The 21829-nt window shown below is 29.1% G+C and overlaps 2 protein-coding genes and 1 long non-coding RNA gene across 5 annotated transcripts; 2 read left to right on the top strand and 1 right to left on the bottom strand.

The window, feature by feature from the left end:
• The first annotated feature begins 4089 nt into the window (after positions 1-4089).
• On the top strand, positions 4090-6893 carry LOC128668606 (uncharacterized). The gene is made up of 2 exons (XR_008404250.1): positions 4090-4810; positions 5015-6893. It is a non-coding gene; the product is annotated as an uncharacterized LOC128668606 (long non-coding RNA).
• Positions 6894-7961: 1068 nt separating this feature from the next.
• LOC103572061 (zinc finger protein 37) lies at positions 7962-10990 on the bottom strand. Of its 3 annotated transcripts, none has more exons than XM_008550455.3 (4): positions 10547-10990; positions 10331-10477; positions 8691-10254; positions 7962-8621 (listed from the first exon to the last, which is right to left on the bottom strand). In XM_008550455.3, exons 1-4 carry the CDS (start codon positions 10682-10684, stop codon positions 8092-8094), a joined length of 2379 nt encoding a protein of 792 aa, XP_008548677.1. In that variant the 5' UTR covers positions 10685-10990; the 3' UTR covers positions 7962-8091. The 3 variants fall into 3 exon arrangements, with proteins under 3 accessions (XP_008548677.1, XP_053597890.1, XP_008548676.1); XM_053741915.1 differs by having other exon boundaries at positions 7962-10254; positions 10547-10761; positions 10833-10990; XM_008550454.3 differs by having other exon boundaries at positions 7962-10254.
• Positions 10991-19236: 8246 nt separating this feature from the next.
• On the top strand, positions 19237-21526 carry LOC103576512 (uncharacterized). The gene is made up of 4 exons (XM_053741911.1): positions 19237-19339; positions 19435-19771; positions 20463-20732; positions 21165-21526. The coding sequence occupies exons 2-4, from the start codon at positions 19441-19443 to the stop codon at positions 21365-21367; spliced, it is 804 nt and encodes a 267-aa protein (XP_053597886.1). The 5' UTR covers positions 19237-19339; positions 19435-19440; the 3' UTR covers positions 21368-21526.
• The last annotated feature ends 303 nt before the right edge of the window (positions 21527-21829 follow it).

Here is a 21829-nt window from a genome sequence, read left to right as displayed (position 1 = left end):
AAATACAGATGGCTGATAGTAACAGTACGAGATGGTGACTTAGTAATGTAGAAAGATGTCAAATTATGAACAGTTGTACATCGAACTGATGTTATGTATTTGCATACAGTGATTAAGTCGGACATAAAATGTTACATGTGTATTTGTTGCTATCATGAAAAATAGTCACTAATCTATTAAAAAAACGATAATTTAATGCATTAGTATTTTATACTTTTTTTAAAATGAGTCAAATAAATTGCGAGCAGTTTGCTGATAATGCCAGTTGAATTTTTGTCTAGCCTTATTTAAGTTTACAATAATTTCGAGTCAGCGATTGTATGTTGCCAACATACTTGGTAGCATCGAAAGTTGTAGCAAGTGGAGGTTTATGCTCGTGCGATTTAGTGGTAGCAGTATATTATACCAAATTAACTTTATACTAGAGTATACAGCGGTACCAACTTTTTTAATTTTTATATCTCTGAAGGTAAGGTAGATCTCGAAAGGTAACTCTAACATTATACGCGGGTAGGGATCGGAATAAGAAAATTTAAATTCATATAAAATTTCTATTAAAACATTTATTAACAAAAATAAAGACATTAAAATTTACGACTATCATTAAAGATTGTTATTTTGATAACTGTATTTTATATTTTCTTAAAAATAGATAATTTAATTAACATATTTTTTAATAATTTAAAATATTTTATTGTCATAATATAATTTTTACTTTATTTGAAAAATTTAATTATTTACACATAAGTTACATAACAAAAAAATAATAGTTAATTGAAAAAAAGAAAATTATAAATTATAAAATAATTAATTTACTAATTATATCAATATTATTCAAATAAAATATTAGTCTTCACTTTCTATCCATAAATAATAAATAAATTATTTAAAGAAAAAAAAAAAGTTCGGCAACAAAATGCCCAACATTATCAAAAAAATTTACTTAAATCATTCCTTTAACGATACAAAAACATAAAATAAATTTCACAAAGTGTAACATTTTAATTTCTTAAATTATTCAATTTGGCGTGAAATACGCTAGAATTGAACACTCTCCAAAAAAAGTCTCTTATCGCTTTTTGATACATCCATTCTTTTAAAAGTTATTTAAGCTTGATGTCTAATTTATATTAAATTTTTAGATGTTTTAACTTTTCCGGCGAAACTATCAGACTTATTACAAAATATAATGAAACCTTCTTTGTAGACAATTTTATTCTCTAAGAACTATTTCTAATGAAGTTCTTCGGATTCCGCATTGTTTTCTACTTCTTTTTATTTTAATGTCAAGCACGTAAAAAAAGTCTTCTGTTCGATTTTAAAAGCTTGGCATAAAAACGAAAATAACTAGGAAACAATGCGGAATTCGAAAAAACTTTATTGGAAATAATTTGTAAGGCATAGAATTGTCTAAAAAAAATGTCCCGTGATATTTTGTGATAAATCTGATACTTTCGCCAAAAAAATGACAAAATTCTGAAAATTTAATTTAAATTCGACTTCACGCTCAAATAACTTTCGAATAATTGGATTTATAAAAAAAAAATGATAGATTACGTTTCTTGTAGAGCATTCAATTCTCAACAAAATTATGTCTGCAGATTTTTCCTACGGCGAATTGTTAGCTAGTAGGACTGCACATCTAAATCAGCATAACCGATTAAAAAAGTTAAGTAGGCTAATTAGCTGGCTCGCTCGTCAGCTTAGCTAATTTAACAGATTAACTTCATTAGCTTGGCTAAGCAGCCAAATGCTTCACCGGTTGATGTATTTCCAATAGATTTTCTAAAATAACTCTTAGCTAATAAGCCATGGAAATTTGAGTTAACCGGTGAAGCATTTGAGCGTGAAGTCGAATTTAAATTAAATTTTCAGAATTTTGTCATTTTTTTGGCGAAAGTATCAGATTTATCACAAAATATCACGGCACATTTTTTTAGACAATTCTATGCCTTACAAATTAATTCCAATAAAGTTTTTTCGAATTCCGCATTGTTTCCTAGTTATTTTCGTTTTTATGCCAAGCTTTTAAAATCGAACAGAAGACTATTTTTTTACGTGCTTGACATTAAAATATAAAGAAGTAGAAAACAATGCGGAATCCGAAAAACTTCATTAGAAATAGTTCTTAGAGAATAAAATTGTCTACAAAGAAGGTTTCATTATACTTTGTAATAAGTCTGATAGTTTCGCCGGAAAAGTTAAAACATCTGAAAATTTAATATAAATTAGACATCAAGCTTAAATAACTTTTAAAAGAATGGATGTATCAAAAAGCGATAAGAGACTTTTTTTGGAGAGTGTTCAATTCTAGCGTATTTCACGCCAAATCGAATAATTTAAGAAATTAAAATGTTACACTTTGTGAAATTTATTTTATGTTTTTGTATCGTTAAAGGAAAGATTTAAGTAAATTTTTTTGACAATGTTGGGCATTTTGTTGCCGAACTTTTTTTTTTTCTTTAAATAATTTATTTATTATTTATGGATAGAGAGTGAAGACTAATATTTTATTTGAATAATATTGATATAATTAGTAAATTAATTATTTTTTAATTTATAATTTTCTTTTTTTCAATGAACTATTATTTTTTAACTTCCCGCTAAGAAAATCGACGATTTTCAAAAATTTCGGGAAGTTATTGTTTTCACCCCGATTTTCGAAAATCGAGTTTTCATCAGATGTCGACGTTTTGACGTCCTATGAAGCTATTCTGACTATTTTTAGAATGATGTCCGCGCGCGCGCGCGCGCGCGCGTGTGTGTGTGTGTGTGTGTGTGTGTGTGTGTGTGTGTGTGTGTGTGTGTGTGTGTGTGTGTGTGTGTGTGTGTGTGTGTGTGTGTGTGTGTGTGTGTGTGTGTGTGTGTGTGTGTGTGTGTGTGTGTATGTAAACTCTTTGTAACTTTTGAACTAATAAATCGATTTGGACGGTTGCGGTGGCAATTGAAAGAACTTGTTGGCCATCAACTTTCCTGAAAATTTCAGATTATTTGATTGAATAGACTTGAAAATATTTGAGAATTACGAAAAAAAAAAAAAATTTTTTTTTAGTTTTTTATTGATTTCTCAAAAACAACTTATCCGATCGACTTCAAAATCTAATCAGCTCTAGAACTCAATAAAACGCGTCGATTGCCTTGTCAACTATCAAAATCAATTGATTACTTCGAAAGATATCGGCGTTGAAATGTTAAAAAAATAATATTTTATGTTATTTGTTCCGGATAAATCACAATATAACATACTAAAATGTACCTGATATCATACCAACTCATCTTTTTTATAGTTTCTTTTGATCATATAATGTCATCGAACTTGGTTTTTAGTTTAAATCATATTATCAACAAAAAAATCGATAAAACGTAGTTTTTAATATTTTTATCGGATATTTCATATTTTATTGTTTCTTACATGAGTCAAAACTTATTTAAATCTTGATTTTGATCCCTGACATTGATTTCTGCCTCAATACACTTATTTTACTGAACATAATCAGGAACTAAATTTTAAAAACCGCTTCATTGATGATTTTCGATTCTTAAATTTTCAAACTTCAGCATAACAGGTAACTTGTTAGAGCTTGAAAAGATCATAAAAAAACAATTGCATGTGATAGCATTTTCGAGCTCGAAGAGCTCGAAAATATATCTACACTAATGTTTTCGAGCTCTTTGAGGTCGAAAACAGCGGGAAGTTTTGGGGCCGGCCCGCAGGGTCAACCGACGCCCAGATTTTTGTTATGTAACTTATGTGTAAATAATTAAATTTTTCAAATAAAGTAAAAATTATATTATGACAATAAAATATTTTAAATTATTAAAAAATATGTTAATTAAATTATCTATTTTTAAGAAAATATAAAATACAGTTATCAAAATAACAATCTTTAATGATAGTCGTAAATTTTAATGTCTTTATTTTTGTTAATAAATGTTTTAATAGAAATTTTATATGAATTTAAATTTTCTTATTCCGATCCCTACCCGCGTATAATGTTAGAGTTACCTTTCGAGATCTACCTTACCTTCAGAGATATAAAAATTAAAAAAGTTGGTACCGCTGTATACTCTAGTATAAAGTTAATTTGGTATAATATACTGCTACCACTAAATCGCACGAGCATAAACCTCCACTTGCTACAACTTTCGATGCTACCAAGTATGTTGGCAACATACAATCGCTGACTCGAAATTATTGTAAACTTAAATAAGGCTAGACAAAAATTCAACTGGCATTATCAGCAAACTGCTCGCAATTTATTTGACTCATTTTAAAAAAAGTATAAAATACTAATGCATTAAATTATCGTTTTTTTAATAGATTAGTGACTATTTTTCATGATAGCAACAAATACACATGTAACATTTTATGTCCGACTTAATCACTGTATGCAAATACATAACATCAGTTCGATGTACAACTGTTCATAATTTGACATCTTTCTACATTACTAAGTCACCATCTCGTACTGTTACTATCAGCCATCTGTATTTAAAGGAAACAACATTAAATGCAACTGACTAAATACAAATCTGTCTCAAACATCCACTAGAAATAAATACAGTCATTATTAACATCATTTGACTCTTAACTATACCGGAAATAATATTCAATCGAAATACTTTTCGACTCGAAAGAACTGGTTGTTAGGACGAAAAGATGGCACCCCAATTTACTAAAATCAGTGAATTTAGCGTTTATCCTCACGGCAGTAATGAGTGCCATCTATACTTGGGAGCTTGTAGGTTAGACAGAGGTTGTTTGCCTGTTAAAATCAAAGATTATTGTTTATATAACACTATTATTACGGTAAGTTTAAAATATTTTAACAAACTAAAGTTAATTCATAATTTATATACTATAATGAAACTTATTTATTTGTCTCAATTGAATATGAGTAAAATAATTCTGAAATATTTTTGTGCATGCAGTTGATTTACATCTTAGGTAATGCATAACCTGAAATTGTCTTATTAATTATTTCATGTTCTTAAATAAATATTATTGTTTCAGATAAATGTTTATAATCATTTTTAATGGAAAATTAATATAATTTAACAGACAATAACTTGACGATATTGAAATGGAAGACTTATTTAATAAATTTGACTTTCACAACCCATTTGATGGATTAAGGAGGTTCATCGGTAGCAGTAGTTCGCAATGTTTAGAAAGATTTCTCCCGTGTGAAACATTCTAACTACAATAAGAAGTGTTTGAGACAGTGCAGCCAGATCGCGGACGAAAAGTTCCCCTTCCCAAGCACTGTTTAAGCTGTAAGTGATGCTAAAATGGTGCGAAAAAGGGGGAATTTTCGTCCGCGTTCTGGCTGCACTGGTTTGAAATACACTACGCTTTTGCGCATCCTCTTATATGCGCAGAAGTAAAAAAATGATCCCATTGCGTCTTTTTTCAGACTTAGCTACGTTGCATTCTAACTAGTCTTGGGCCTAATCGGTCACCACTGAGAGCGCTCAATTTAGTTCATAATCCAATGGCGAACTAGTTCGTTCTTTTAGTTCATTAGTTCTTTTGTTTAAATAATTTAATAAAAACAATAAATAGGAAAAAAATATATTTATGATTAATGCTGGTTCTGTTTATTTATGGAACATAAAATTTTTTATTTAAATAAGAATGAAAAAATAAAAGAATTTATATTAATAATTAGTCAACAGCTAGTCTCGTTTCTAGTATAATGCGTAATTATATTACAATACTTAAAAAATGCTAATTATTACAATTAAAGTTGACATTTTTTTATAGCACATCAAATCTTTTACTTAAGTAAAAATGAAAAAATTCAATAATTTATATTAATCATTAGTCAACAGCTAGTCTCGTTGAGTAATGATCTAATATATAAAAATAGTCTCTCGCAATATCAAGGCGCGCACAGAAAAAGTAAATAACTCGGTTGGTCACATAGCGCCAGTGTCTAGTTAAACCGACGCTAAAAAAAATATAAAAAGAACTAAGAGCGAGATCATCGACGAACTAGTTCGCATAGTTCACCTAAAGGAGCGCTCTTCCGACCTAGGTCGTTCGCGAACTACCCAAGACTAATTCTAACTTAGAATATTTTTCCCCTTGGACATGTGTTGTAGAAAGTGTTTTGAATAATTTCGAGGTTATACATAGTTGGAGACAACAAATAATAAATAATAATGACTTCGCGATTAAATTTAAAAAATTTTAAATTTGAAAAATAATTTATAATTATTATAATCTGTTGGGCTTCCTCTGTGTTTTAAACTCTCCGCGCACTGCAACGTTGCCAAGTCACTATCTCTCACTTGTCAGGTTATAGGAGAAAGCTTGAAAATCATTAAAAGTAACAAACTTTAAAAATTAATTACAAAAAAATGAATACCGCTCGTTTATGTTTTTATTGAAAAAAATTACTTCTTATAAATTGAATTAATAATTTTCAGCTTTTAAAAAAATGTTGTAAGAAAAGTATGATTGTTATTTCATAAAATGCTCACTCTAACTATGGTCAACATAAGGAATGCATGTTGTTAAATGTACGATTTTTAATTGTTAATATTTCAAAATTTAGTACCGCAAGAACTATTTTAAAAAATTCCTACGTATACAGGACACTTCAAAGTATTTGTATTTAAAAATTGAAAGATATTGTAAGAAAAGTGATTATCCGAGGAACCTCCTTAAAGAATTTAAATCAATGTATCTAAAGAATGCAGTGAATATGTAGAGCCTGAAGAAATACCACTTGGTTACAGAATGAAGAACGTATTTGATCGAAAAACTCGTATATGTTGATTTTATTTTCATTAACGGCTTACTATATGATCATGATATAAATATTTGTATTTTTTAATGTGCATTAATCAATAAATACTGATTTTTCTCCGCATCAAAAACTGAATCACTAGTTATGACTAATATTATATGTTACGATCACTATTTTATTCAGTAACAATTTTATTTATTAGAATAATGAAGCGATTTTCACTGATTGAATCGGTAACATTTTACTGATTCTAATAGTAAATCTATTTTTACTAATTGAATCAGTAACATTTTACTAATTTGCAATGATATACTTGGGACTATTTACATCAGTTAATATTCATTGATAATCAGTAAAAATTCACTGATTCAGATTATGAGAGTACGGATGATTAATCTTAATTATATCGGAGCGCTTGAAAAGTTTGTAATAAAATTTTTACCATCATCATTTACAACTATCAAATGATTTTACCTTTTAATTATTTGATAGGATTTGAATCGTATCAACTGTATTTAGGATCTCTCATTAAACAAAACAGTTCACTCAATGATGAATGTATATCTATATAGTAGTAAAATGTAAAATTGAATCGTTCTAAATTGTTTTGAATCATTTCTTGTAATCAAGGATGACACTTCAATTTTTCACCATTTTGTGGCAATAAATTATTTGTATGCAAATAAAGAAATATTTTTAATTTTGTCATAGAAGTATAACTTCTAACGCACGTCCATGAGTACACGTAAATCTATTTTTTTTTTTTTTTTTATTGAAATTACCTCCCTGAAATCTCTCTTTTACTAAACAAAACATCATAGCCATATGGTAGAGTCTGATGAAAAACGTTGTCGAACCTGATAGTGAGCAAACCCGAATTCTCGAAAATCTTTCTTCTACCGACCGATTTTACTTTATAATGAGAGTGGTGTACTTGCTGAAAAACCTTTTTTCATAGCAATATCTATAAAATTGGATTTATGCTGGATAAAATCAGGCCGAATCTGGATTTTATACAATTACCAAAGAATGAAAATATCAAACTGTAAAATCTTAAATGTAGAAATAAAATTATTTATGAAATATATGATGATTCTCAATATACTAAAAAACTTAATACAAAAATTATTGCATTCATAAACTTATACCTTTTTGCATGGAATTTTCAATTCTATTGGTTTATTTCATACCAGTAATCCATAGTTAATTTTTGATTAACATTTTATTTTCAGTGTCAACAAAACAGTAACATACTATACATTGATTAATCAGTTAAGTATGAAATAGTATACTAAAATAACAGTAGTTTTTATATAAATAAAGTCTTACAAAATTAGTGAGTATCAACATGATTTTGGAGTTCAGCCAAAGTCAGAAAAGGTCGATCACATAGTATACAAGTACAGGAAGCATTATTGTGAAGATTTAAATGATCATCTAGCTCTTGTTTATTATGGAAAGGATTGTCACAAATAGTGCATCTATAATAATTATTTTGCATTTGAAAACCATCCTGTTGCCATTTAATAATTGCCTCTTCTTCCTCGTGTACTTGCATATGCAACGCTAATTTTACATTTGTATCAAACTTTTGATCACACTGAAAACATGAATGTATTAAATCAGGTTGAATTTTATTTGAATTTTTTGTGTTACTAGTTTGATCTATAGTTATCAAACTTGGATTATCATCTGCATCATCAAATAAATGTTGTTCAACGTGATTTTCTAGTTTATCTTCTGTATCTAACGCATGACCACAAATAGCACATTGATACATTTTTTCATCATTACCAATGGTATTATGTTCTTCACTGACGTCATCACAATGATTTTGTAAATGTTCCTTTAATAAGTCATCATCTGTAAATTTTTTGTCACAAATAAAGCATGAATAAGGACTTTTTGATGCCGCATTCAAAACATTCATACCTTTTGAATTAATTTGATGAACTTTTTGGTGCTTTAACAATAAGTCTTTAGTAAGAAATACAGTCTTACATTTATGACATTTGAAATAATGTTTAGATAGTAATGATTCACAAATGTGCGTTTTAACAAAATCAGCTTCTACAATTTGATGACATTTTTTACACCGCATCATTTTTTTCTTAGATTTTTGTAAAAGCATTTGTTTTTTATTATGAACAATAAAATGCTCTTCTACTTGTAATTTACTATTAAATGACATACCACAAGCTCCACAAATATGTCTTTTTTCGAATAAATTATCGTTATGTAGATTAATTACTTCACTACTATGTCTTTCCAATTTTTTTATACTTCTGTTGTAAGTTTTTAATATTTCAGTGTTGGTTTCATAGTTACGGTCATTACTCTTATTATTTGATACTTGATTTTCGGAGGAACTAAAATCTGTTAACGGTTGTTTTGATAACTTGTACATATTTTTATTGTTTTCTTCAAAAGTGTTAAATTTTAAGTCAAGCCGATTCAAGACAACTTTTGGTTGGAAAATTTGTGAATTCATAGCAGCTTTAATAAATGCAGCAGGAAACGTTTTATTGCTATGAAATTCAGTAGTTTGATTTATTGTCCCACATTTAATTCCTTGAGATCTATATAAATTTTTTTTAATAGCTTTCTCAATGATTATTTTCAACTGTTGTTCTAAAGATTGAAGTGAATTTTGTAGTTTAATATCTGTTTTATCAGTACTTTCACAAAGATCATTTTCATCAATCAATTTTTTTTTTATATCACTTTCGATGAATGATGCTAGTTCAAACTGTACACGTTGTAGTGTTTCTAATTCAGTACCTTCAACTTCAATATTCAAACATCGCTCTAAAAATTTTCTATCATACATTAAATCTTTATTAGATGAGTTAATGCGACGAAGTTGCAGAGCATTTATTATGTCCATGTTTTGTTGTTCATGAGTTACAATATTATTTTTACGATTTAACGATAGTTTAATATTATTGGAAAACTGATTAAAATATGGTGATTCAGATAAGCATAATGTTGATGTTACAACAAATATAGCATCACCCATTACTAATTCAGACTGCACAGATTGCGATTTAAACTGATTATTTTCATTGTCAATGTAATGAAGAGATTTACGCGGTTTTTTTAACGGCAATAATTTTAACGTTGCATCAGAATTTACAGAGTCTGTATCCGAATCATTTTCACCAGTAGCAGCTAATAATGCTCGCTTTCGAGCTACCCAACGTTGAGTTGATGCCATTCGTTGTTCATTAGTACGTCGTACTCCGAGCTGTCGAGTTTTCATCGGTGACAATTTAGTTTGTTGTCCTTCAGAGGTATTTCCTACTTTATTTTTCATCATTGTCGATGCGAATATTGACTGACTCTCGTTTTTAAAGTTTTCATTATTTATAACCGCAGATGTAGATGCTTCAAGTAATTGGCAATCGATTTGTGGTGATGCATTGTCCAATTGTGTTATGTCATAATCACTTATAAGGTCTTCACCGTCATTCATATTGATTACAACAGTGTTTTGCTATAAAAAAAAAACAAGTAATCGGAAAGTTTTTTGCTAATTAAATATTTTCAGTGAGAAGTTGAAAAATAATTACCTCAACATTAGACAAATCACGACGCTTTAATAGATCCATTAACAATTTATTTGAATTTAATAATTGTTGTTTAAACTCATGGCACATATCTAATTTATAGAGACAAATGTGACAAATGTTTTTTGGTAAATTATCATTGTCTTCAATCTAAAATATTTAAGATTTAAATTTTAAATTAAAGTAGTGCTAATACATATTATTATACATAACACTTACGATAATAGATATTGACGCTGTTAATTCTTTTAATTTCATCAATATTTCAGGTATAAAGATATCTATCATACCGTTACTGTCATTTAAACAAATACGACACCTGTTATCCATTTTAATTTCATGACGTTTTTCTGTCATTTTATTAACAATTCTGTTCTTTTCGATAATATTTTAATAGTTGATAGAATTTTTTTTTACAGAGGCATGAAAGTTACCTAAAATTTTTTAATATATCAATAGTTTGATTTTCATATTACGTTGATACAAGCATTTACGCTTTACGTACGTAGAAGCATAGCATTTCAAAACCTGTACACAATCTATGATAATCTAAAAAAATATTTAAAACTGAAATAAAACATCAATTGTCAAATGCTATAATGAGACTATACTATTTTTTACGCGTGTCAGTATATTCGGACTAATATAATACATAAATAATGATTCGAATCAGTGCTGCCAGAACGTGCGATATTTTTATCCCCTCCTGAAGTGAAATAGCATTGAGTGTAATGGCAGGAGAGGGTAAAAATATCACACGTTCTGGCAGCACTGATTCGAATATTTACGGTTTTCATCTGTCCTGTAATTTTGATGTCGTATTTTTCCGCCATTCGTGTGAGCTACTGTTTAATGCTCTCTCATAGGTGAGAAATTTGTTTAGTTGTATAGACCGCCAGAATCTCGCTGCGGTAACCCTAATAGCATAGTTTGCTTTAGCAAAAATTTGCTTTACAAAAGTTTCTTTGAATTTTTCGTCAAATATCCGTCAACTTCGGACTTTTCCGGTTTTTACGATAAGTTGTAATGAGTGTGAATGTAGCAGACAGATAAATTTAAAATTATTAATAAATAGAGTAAATAATTAATAAAATAATATTTACAAAAAATGCACTTATTAATTTCAAAGTTTTTTAAATACGTATTTTTTAAAAATTTTAGTTTAGTATAAATATTTATTCGATTTATCAATAATTTTAAATTTGTCTGATGTCTGCTACATTCAGACTCATAAATTTGTATAAATCTTGCTATACAATTTGACGTAAATTTACTACCCAGATAGGAATGCAAATTCACTTCAAAAGTTGACTAGAAGAAAGCAATCGCCAATTTTCAAGCAAATTTTTATATCAATCTATGGTTGATTTGACTTATTGTAAAGTAATTTTTTTTACTGCCAAATTGTAAACATTTTTATGTATAAATTTGCTTACTTTCTGAAATGGTAAGATAAACGATACCGATTACCGACTTTTTTTTTCTAGTAAAAAGTTACCTCCAAATTGAGGAAAAATTAACAGCAAATTTTTCTTTCCAACTCTTGTTGTCAAATTGACAGCGAATTCAGGCAGCGAATTTGAGGTTATTTCAATGTCAAATGACTTTCAATTTCAAGCTGAATGATTATTAGGAAACCATTTGACGTCAAGCTTACTGCTAAAACTGACGCACTTTCTGTCAAATTAGAAGTAAATTGACAGAAATTTAACCGCAAATCTGCCTCCAACTTCTACCCTGACATCATAATCGCAAGTCATAAGTTCAAGCTACGGTCGTATTCTAGAGCCAACTTAAAAGCAAATGTTTGAGAGCAACCAGTTATGGTTAAGTTGACAGTAGATTGTCTGTAACTTCAATTCAATTTGACGGGACAGATACAACACCATTCTAAACATCTCTACTCAAATGGTACGCAGACATCTTTATTCGTCGACATGTAAATTCAACAACAACTTTATTCATCAGTCTATACTTCTAGTGACATCTATGTTGATAAAAATATGAATTCACCTCATGCTTATTCAGAATCACCTGAATTCACAATCATCTTTATTCCATTATTTTGTATGGACAAAATAAAAAATGAACGAAATATGAAAATTAAATAAAATCAATAGCGATAACTTTGAAATTGATGTATATATATATATATATATCAATTATATATATATATATATATATATATATATATATATATATATATATATATATATATATATATATATATATATATGTTAGGATCAATTAATTGATTTAACAATAATCTCCAGCATTTTCTAAAGTTAAGGTACAATTTATTATAAAAGTAAAGTTACTCGAATACATATTTGTTCATGTACTGGTGTAATTTTGATAATTGCTAGAGACTAGAGTTAATCAATCAATTAATCGTATTTTTACTCATTTGAATTGGTAAACTATTTTATATTCTGTGCAGATTATATGTTCTGAAAAATTTTGTATTACTGCTATCATATTATGAATAAAATAAATTTATAATCATCGCTTATAGTTATTTATTATCTATTAGATCATATTAAAATAATATTTATCGTAATAAATTAATTAAAAAAATTTTATTTCGGTTAAATCAATTATATTTTATTTATTCAAATTTAATGTAATTTACAATAGTATTTCATTTAATAAGTATATTTAATTCTTTAATTTCAAAGTTATCGCTATTGATTTTATTTTATTTTCATATTTCATTCATTTTTTATTTCGTCCATACAAAATAATGGAATAAAGATGATTGTGAATTCAGGTGATTCTGAATAGGGGCAATATGAGAGATCCGAACGTACATGTTACCAATGTTATAAATAAAATTAAATATCTTACTATTACAGTATTTTACACAGACTTTGTTTTTAATTATTCATAATTAACATGCGTTGTATAATTTACAATGCGGTTAATAGATTATTTATATAGTTGTATAAATTCATAAATAACAAATGTTATTGTAATTAAATATCGTAAATAATTAAAATTTCATTTTGTATAAAGTGTACAATTTACTTAATTGATACATCAATTCCCTGATAGCCAAGTTGGCGAGAAACTGACGAGAAACTTGCAGCCGCAACTGGAACCAAGTTGATCGCCAACAGTTGGTACCTCCAATAGTTGATGGACATTTTCTGAGAAAGTTGGTGGCAAAAGTTGTAAATCTAAAAAGTTGACTATCACTTTCTGAGAAAGTTGGTGGCAAAAGTTGCTTGCAAAAGTTGGAAATCATAAGTTGACGGTAAGTTTCCTTTCAATTTCCTCAGAAACTTGCATTCCAGTTGCGGCTCCATACTGGCGCTAACTTTTTCAGAAAGTTGGCGGTAACTTGTAGCCAAAAGTTGCAAAAGCTGAAGTTGTCGATAACTTGTCGTCAAGTTGGTCGGAAACTAATGAATGACCAACTTTTTCTCGATCAACTCGTGTTATCAGGGAAGCTTAGGACGTGAGACGATTTACCTGAAGTCGATATTACCATTGAGTGTTGGTAAAAGAAATTTCCTACGATAACCAGCTAAATGTCAAATTCGAACTCATCCAATTTTTTAAAATTATTATTATGCCACTTAATAATAATAATAATAATAATAATAACAATAATAATAATAATAATTTTGTTTAATTACACTGCGGATTTGCTAAATGTTTTTTTTTTAAATTGCAATAATAATTTATACATTTTATTGTTTTTTGTAACTTCCGGTGAAAAACTAGTCATTATAATAAAAATATATTTAATTGAAAATTAAAACTTTAAATTTTATTTTATAATTAAGATTAATCATAATAAACAAGGTATTATACTAAAAATATATTAATTCGATGGAATAAATGAAATATATATTTAAAAACTAAATTTTTCAAAACAAAAAAAATTTAGTTTTTTATTAATAATTTAAAAAAGAGATCAACAATTACTTTCCAATTTAACGTTTAACTTATACGGTATCCAATTGTACTAAATAATATTAATAAAATAACAATAATAATTTTTCTTTTCCTTTATTAATAATTTTTTTCATTACACAATAATAGTAACTTTATTCAGTTGCAAATAATTGAGATTTAAACTGAGTTATATCACTTAATGTAATTAAGTTAAATAATTAAAAAGAATTCAGAGTCAATAAGTTTTAAGATTAATTATCTAAAGAGATAAAAAAAACAATATATGTCGACAAACTTTTTTAGAAAAATTTAGATTTGTTTTTATAACAAAAAAATCTGCAACTTCAGAAGCAGCTTTAAATCAAAAATCTGATTGAATCATATATGTTAATGAGCTTATAATTACTAGCAAAAGTTACTTAATAGAAAAAATTGTAAATTTTTTTTTTGTTTTAGCAAAGCAGTGAAAATAATAATTAAAATAAGTTATTAAAAATAATAATTTTAGATAATTTGAAGATATTGTTGCAGTTAAGCTGCTGCAGCGGGTTGCACTATGAGAATACTTCCTCTGCATATAGGGCACAATAATAATCTTCCCTCAGCAACTGCAGAGGTATGCATATTTTCAATGCACGCATTGCACGCTACTTGATGACCACAAGGTACGAAGCATTGTTGAATGTTATTATCGGCACAAATTAAACAAATGTTGCCAGGAACATAGAAAACTCGAACTAAAACATGAAGAAGATATAAATAATCATTTTTAACTTCTATTAATCTCTACATGTATTTAAATAATAATATAAACGTAAATATGAGCGGTTTGATCACTACCTGGAATATTTTCAGCAGCCTCTATGTTCTCCACAGCTCCTGCAGCCCTCTGGTCTGCAGCAGCAGCATTCTCATTGCGTCCAATGTCTTCAACAGCATCAATATCTTCGACATTACGGTTCATTTCAGCAGCCCTGTGATCTGCAGCAGCAGCATCCTCATTACGTCCAATATCTTCAACAGCATCAACATCAACATTATGGTTCATTCCAACAGCCCTGTGGTCTGCAGCAGCAGCATTCTCGTTACGTCCAATATCTTGAACAGCACCAACATCTTCAACATTACGGTTCATTTCAGCAGCATCAATATTTTCAGCAACTGCTTCCAGATTTTCCAATGCTCTTTGAACCCCTTCATTACCATCATCACCAGCTGCTCTCAAATTATGCCTTTGTGGCAATCTCAGTTCATTAATTCTTATTTCTCTTAGAATCAGTGGTCCCATATCAGGTACAAAGTCATTCAGATGCTCCAAATTTTCTGTAAAAAATTAAAAGTATTACTTATAGATACTAAAATAATATTTTGTAAAGTTGAGTTTATAAATAAAATATTATACGATGATCTTGTTCATGAATGTTGCGGAAAACTTGGAAATTTTGAACATTCTCGACTCCGTTGAATAAAAGATCTCCAACACATTCATTAAGGAGATCGGATGAAATCGACAAAAACGTGTCATCGTTTATTCTTTCTTCATCGAACAAGGTCCACAGGCGATGTAGTTTTCTAGTTGACAACAATAATCTAGCTCTTGGTAACCCAGCTCTGGCTCCCCAGTGTTGGCCCTAGCTAAGGCCCAGGACTGGGCAACCTAGCTCTGGCTTCCCAATGTCGGCCCTAGCTTAGGTCTAGTCGTGGGCAACCTAGAGCTGGCTTTCCATCCTTGGCCCGAGATTAAACCAGAACTAGTAAGCCCAGCTCTGGCTTCCTAGTGTCGGCCCTAGCTAAGGCCCAGTCGTGGGCAACCTAGCGCTGGCTTTCCGCTGTTGGCCCCAAACGAGACCCAGTCATGGGTAACCCTGCTCTAGCTCTTCAATATTGGCCCAAGCTTGAACCAGAACTAGTTCAACGAGCTCTGGGTTTCCACGGTAGACCCTAGCTAGGACCCAGCTATGAATAACTTCTACCCATACAGGAAGCCCCCGAGTCGAACGACGGGGCCATGCCTGGGACATTATTGGGAAGCCCGTCTTGGCAAACCTATACTGTCCCATGCCTGGGCCATAACTGGTTAATTAGTATTGGCCATTCCAATGATTACCCAGGCTTGGGCCAAGACTGAATACCCTATCTTTGGCCAACCCTAGAGTCACCCTAACATGGGCCAAGATTGAATAACCTAGCCTCGGCCGTTGGATGGTTACCCTAACATCGGCCAACACTAGATAACCTAGCCTTGGCCAAGCCGAGAGAGTCACCCTAACTTGGGAATTATGGTGGTAGAGTAAGATAATTAAGCTGGGTTCTTGATAAATAATCAATTAAATTTAATAAATTTTATTTTAAAAAATTATGTAATTATAATATAAATAATACGAAATTATTTTTTTCTTTCTTAATCGAAAATATAAATTAAATTGCTCTTTATATTTCATAAAACCAAGTGGTTGTAGTAAAATTAACAAGTAGAACATATATAAAAGTTTCAATTGAACGTTAGTAGGTTCGTCCAGTAGCCAGCGTTCAAACCCAGCAATCAGAAGGACGGCAGTTCGCGCCCAGAGCCCAGCAGAATTTTCACCGAGTTTTTTTCACGTTATTTACTTCACTTAAATAGTTTAAACGTTAACGATCACAAACTCTAGTACTTTAATAATAATAAATTTTTTTTTTAATTGAATTTATGTGTTTTTTCGATGCATGGGCCAAGTCTGGCAACCAAGCATGGGTCAAGTCTGACAACCAAGGTTGGGCCAGGTCTGGCAAGCAAGCATGGGTCAGGGCTGGCAGCCAGGCTTGGCACCCAGTTATCATTCCAGACCTACCAAGGCTTGGAACAAGGCTGGCTTACAAGCTTGGCCCAGAGTTCAACATAGTTGAACCAAGCCTGAGCCAAGCCTGGGCCCGTCGTACTTTCCTGTCTGGGTATATATATTTATATTATATTATAAAATATTATGTTACATTCTTTTCTAATTATTTTAAAGATATTACCTGTATAAACAGATATTACAAGTATAAACTTGTACGTAGCAAATATATTTTCTACACGGCAACAACGAGTTAATTAAATAGAAGAAGACGAAAATTATGCGTACCTCAAACGTATCGGGTGTAAATCTAATTGCGCTTTATCACAATGACCTTACGCGTCTTCGCGGACGTTTTTTGTTTTTAAATATTGAAAATTGCCCTCTATAAATGAAATATCCAGTAGCTCTGTAGATAATGTTACCATGTAAAGTAGAATAACATCGCATCAATTTGTTCTTAAGACGATGATAGATATATCTCATAGCCGTACGCAAGACGCGAACTTTATAACGAATATACGACTTGGACTATCTACATACATACATACATAGGAGGACAGAATCGTTTGAGGTAATCTGATACAATCACAATTTATTATAAAAAATTAGGATGACGGACGTATATTTTCATCACGGTGCCAAATCATTCGCACGCCGCCGATTAGAAGAGAGAATTGTTAATGGTTATGCTTATATGTGTTCTGAAGTACAACAAAATGTAACGTAAGTAACATTTGTAAGTAATATTTTTATTTACATTAACTGATCCAATATTTTAAGTTAAGTTAAAGTCAGATTCTGATGTTAATAGTGTCTGTCAACTTGACAGATTGCCATATCTACTCACTATTTCGTTTCAGCTTCATTAAAAAATCATTAACCCGAACAGCTCAGCTCAAGAATTTCACGATTCTAAGATTTCTTTTACTCCAATTCATCATCATTACAGGACAATTCAATTCAAAATTTATAACTTCAAAAACAATTTTTTTTACCAATCGGATATTTTTCAGTCATAAATTTTGGATTGTGTTGTCCTGTAATGATGATGAACTAGAGTGAAGAAATGTTGGAATCAAGAAACTCCTGAGCTGAGCTGTTAGGGTTAATGATTTTTAATAGACATGGAAATCTGTCATCAACTTTTGTTTATTTTTAATGTTTTTATTTACTTACTATGAAATTCACCGTTCGGTTTTAGTTATTATAACGATGGGCTATTACTTTTTTTGCTTATATTATTAAAATTCGTGATATTTTACTTTTAGGTACCTAGTATGCAAAAATAAGAAAACCAAAAATTGCAAATTTCGTGGGAAGCTTGTAAATAATGATCTAATCATGACTCATAATCACAATCATCTTCCTGATCATACAATGGAACTTAATTATAATTTCGAGAAATGTTTATACGATTCTGTCAAAAAGCAACACTTTAAATCATTAAGAATTATTTACGACGAAGTTAGTTTATTGTAAGTATTTTACATTTCTTCTATACATTTTCATGGATGCGTATATATATATATATATATATATATATATATATATATATATATATATATATAAATGGCAATAACAACTTATAAAATTTTAATTTCAATTGTTTTCACAATAATTGATCAGAATCAAAATATTTAAATTTCCTTTGCTTACACTAGGCATTCTGAAGCTGCAATCCATGTATCATGGGTGAATTTGCACCAAAAAATGTTGAAATGGCGACGACAAACACGTCCACCTATACCTGAAACTATAGAGCTATACTTAAGACTTATTGAAATGCCAGAATGGTCTATGTACACTCAATGTAACCAGAGTAATATCACAATTATAACTTTACAAGCAAACGATGGTTCTACGTCTATAATATAAACTGATGTTGATTTTTTAAGACATTTACATAATGTCTCAGAATTTTTCATTGATGCCACGTTTAAAGTCATTCTAAAAAAGCCGCGATTTCGTCAACTATTAACTGTTTTAGGATTAGTTCAGGACTCTGTAATTTATCATTATTTAATATATACGTAGGGTAATACATATATTTTTACATGTAATAGTAAATACAAAAATTTTATTTAATAGGTCATCCTACTTTGTTGGGTTTTAATGCAAAAAAAAAAACACTGCTGCATATGAGTCAGTGCTTACGTTTTTCGCCAGAGACTTGGTTCCCCACTTACGTCCGATAACTATTACAACGGATTTTGAAAGTGCTCTTGCTTCAGCTATAAGACTCATCTATCCTGAGGCTACTCATATTCGATGCTGGTTTCATTTTTGTCAGGTAAAAATTAATTTAGTAGTATTTTGTATATATAGTCATATGAAATAATTATTAATCGATTTTAATAAGGTTTTTTTTTATTCATTTCCCGGTAGGCTTTAATGAAAAGAATGAAAAAGTTGAACCTTGCAAGAATACTTGAAAATTCCGATGAAAGTCGAATGTTTTTTCGAAAATTATCAGTGTTGCCTTTACTTCCTGCTAATGATATCGAAACTGCGTTTTACTGGATTGTCAGTACAGCTAGACCAGAGCTAATTTTGTTATTTAAGTCTTTTTTAAAATATTTTCATAACCAATGGATTAGAAGAATAAGGCCAGAACTATACTCTATTTTTATGATAATCTTTCGCACGAATAATTTTTCCGAGGCCTATAATAAAGTATTAGTTTTAAGGTTTGGAATCCATCCAAACATCTGGGATTTTACAGGTACCATAATTTATAATAGTACGTCATCTTACTTTCGTTTTATTTACATTGGTAAGCATTATTTTCTTTTCCGCTGTTTTGTATTCTACATTTTTTAATATTTGATAAGATCTCTGTAAATCATCAAATACTATTGTTTTCTTTTTATATGCGTCCATTTTATAGTATATTTTTGTACATCTTTACTTTGAGTATTATGTACAATTTATTTATACTTTTTTTTTTAACAGCTTTTTTATCTTTATTATTCTATGAATTGCATCTAATGAAGTTCGTAATTATATGTAAATAATCCAAAGACAAGTTTTTTTTTCTTTTATTATTCATCAGGGAATTTGTTATAACTATATGATTTTATGTTTCTTTTTTTTACTCAAACTCTGATATGTAATTGTATTTTTCTATGTATGTTATTGTGAAACTTCCAGTAGTCAACTACACTTACTTCTTACTTTCTTTGGGCATTTAAAAAAAAGCTATATAGCATTGAGTTTTCATATCTTTTTCTATTATACTATTGTTAGTTTTGCTCATATTTTTATTCTTTATTATCATAGAAAATAAGTTTATTATTCTTGTTTTCTGTTCCAAGCACAAAATTTTACATTTATCTCTATAGATTTTACGTAAATTGTACTTTCAAGCTTTTATGAAATCAAAATGCTCATCAATATTTTTTATTTCAATTTAGAGAAAATTGTAATATTACAAGAGTTGAAACGCATTGAGTATGAGTCATTACTAATGGGTAATCCAGTAACACAAGAATTGCGGAGAAATTATATTTTAAAAAATCTTATTATTCAACGTGCTTGGTTTCTATACCAAAATCATCAATTTGGTATTTCCCAATTTCTGAATTGTATAAGTTACTTTGTTGATGCACTTAAAAACGCAATACCGGCGAATATTGAACAAGTGGATGAGTTTATACCTGAACTAGATGATCCTGTTGAAATTGGTAAAAACAAATTTCAACTTTATATAAATTATAAATGTTTTGTTAGTTGTATTATTAATTGATTTCTTATACATATTGCTAACCATATAAGAAGTAGTATTTAGTAAATGAATTAATAATTACAACCAATTTTATTAATGACTTAATTAATAATTTTAAACAATTATGGAATCTCAACAAGGATTACCATTTTATTATATTTTATTATTATTCATTTTTTTTTCGTTTATTAATATCTTTGTATCCACTACATTTAGTAACTTCTGTAAAAGATAGAGTTCAGATGGAGTAATAGTACATAAAACTTTTCAAATATGAAGAAAATAATTAATTATTATGATTTGTTCTTGACATATTATAATGTAGAATATAATTTTACTCAATTATAGGATAAGTAATCATTTCTATTTCTCATACGGACATTTTTTTCAGAATTCACAGTCGGAGAACATATCACAAATTGTATCATTTGTTTACAAAATATTACAAACAATATTTGTTTACCATGCCATCATTGGTTGGGGTGTTCTCCTTGTGTAAAAATTCTAACTCGAGAAGAAAATACTGACTTGCGATGTTCAAGATGTGCTGGTATCGTAAATTCATTCGTGGAAATATTTAAAAGCCATTTTTAGACGGTGCCAATTTTATTACGCGCTAATTCTTTTTAATTATTTAACTTAATTACATCAAGTGATATCATAACTCAGTTTAAATCTTAATTATTTGCAACTGAATAAAGTTACTATTATTGTGTAATGAAAAAAATTATTAATAAAGGAAAAGAAAAATTATTATTGTTATTTTATTAATATTATTTAGTACAATTGGATACCGTATAAGTTAAACGTTAAATTGGAAAGTAATTGTTGATCTCTTTTTTAAATTATTAATAAAAAACTAAATTTTTTTTGTTTTGAAAAATTTAGTTTTTAAATAATATTAATAAAATAGTTTTATTTGCACAACTTTTAAGTCTTATACAAATTTTTACATATATCATATTTTCATTTGGTAAAATATTTACTTCGTTATACATATTATTTCTTTCTTACTTTTTAGCTTCTATACTTTATTTGTTTTTGGCTTCTTATATT

Source organism: Microplitis demolitor, chromosome 9, assembly GCF_026212275.2.
Source record: "Microplitis demolitor isolate Queensland-Clemson2020A chromosome 9, iyMicDemo2.1a, whole genome shotgun sequence".
Classification (NCBI taxonomy): domain Eukaryota; kingdom Metazoa; phylum Arthropoda; class Insecta; order Hymenoptera; family Braconidae; genus Microplitis; species Microplitis demolitor.
Note: the sequence above shows the minus strand (reverse complement) of the source record. Positions and strands in the feature narration are given on the sequence as shown.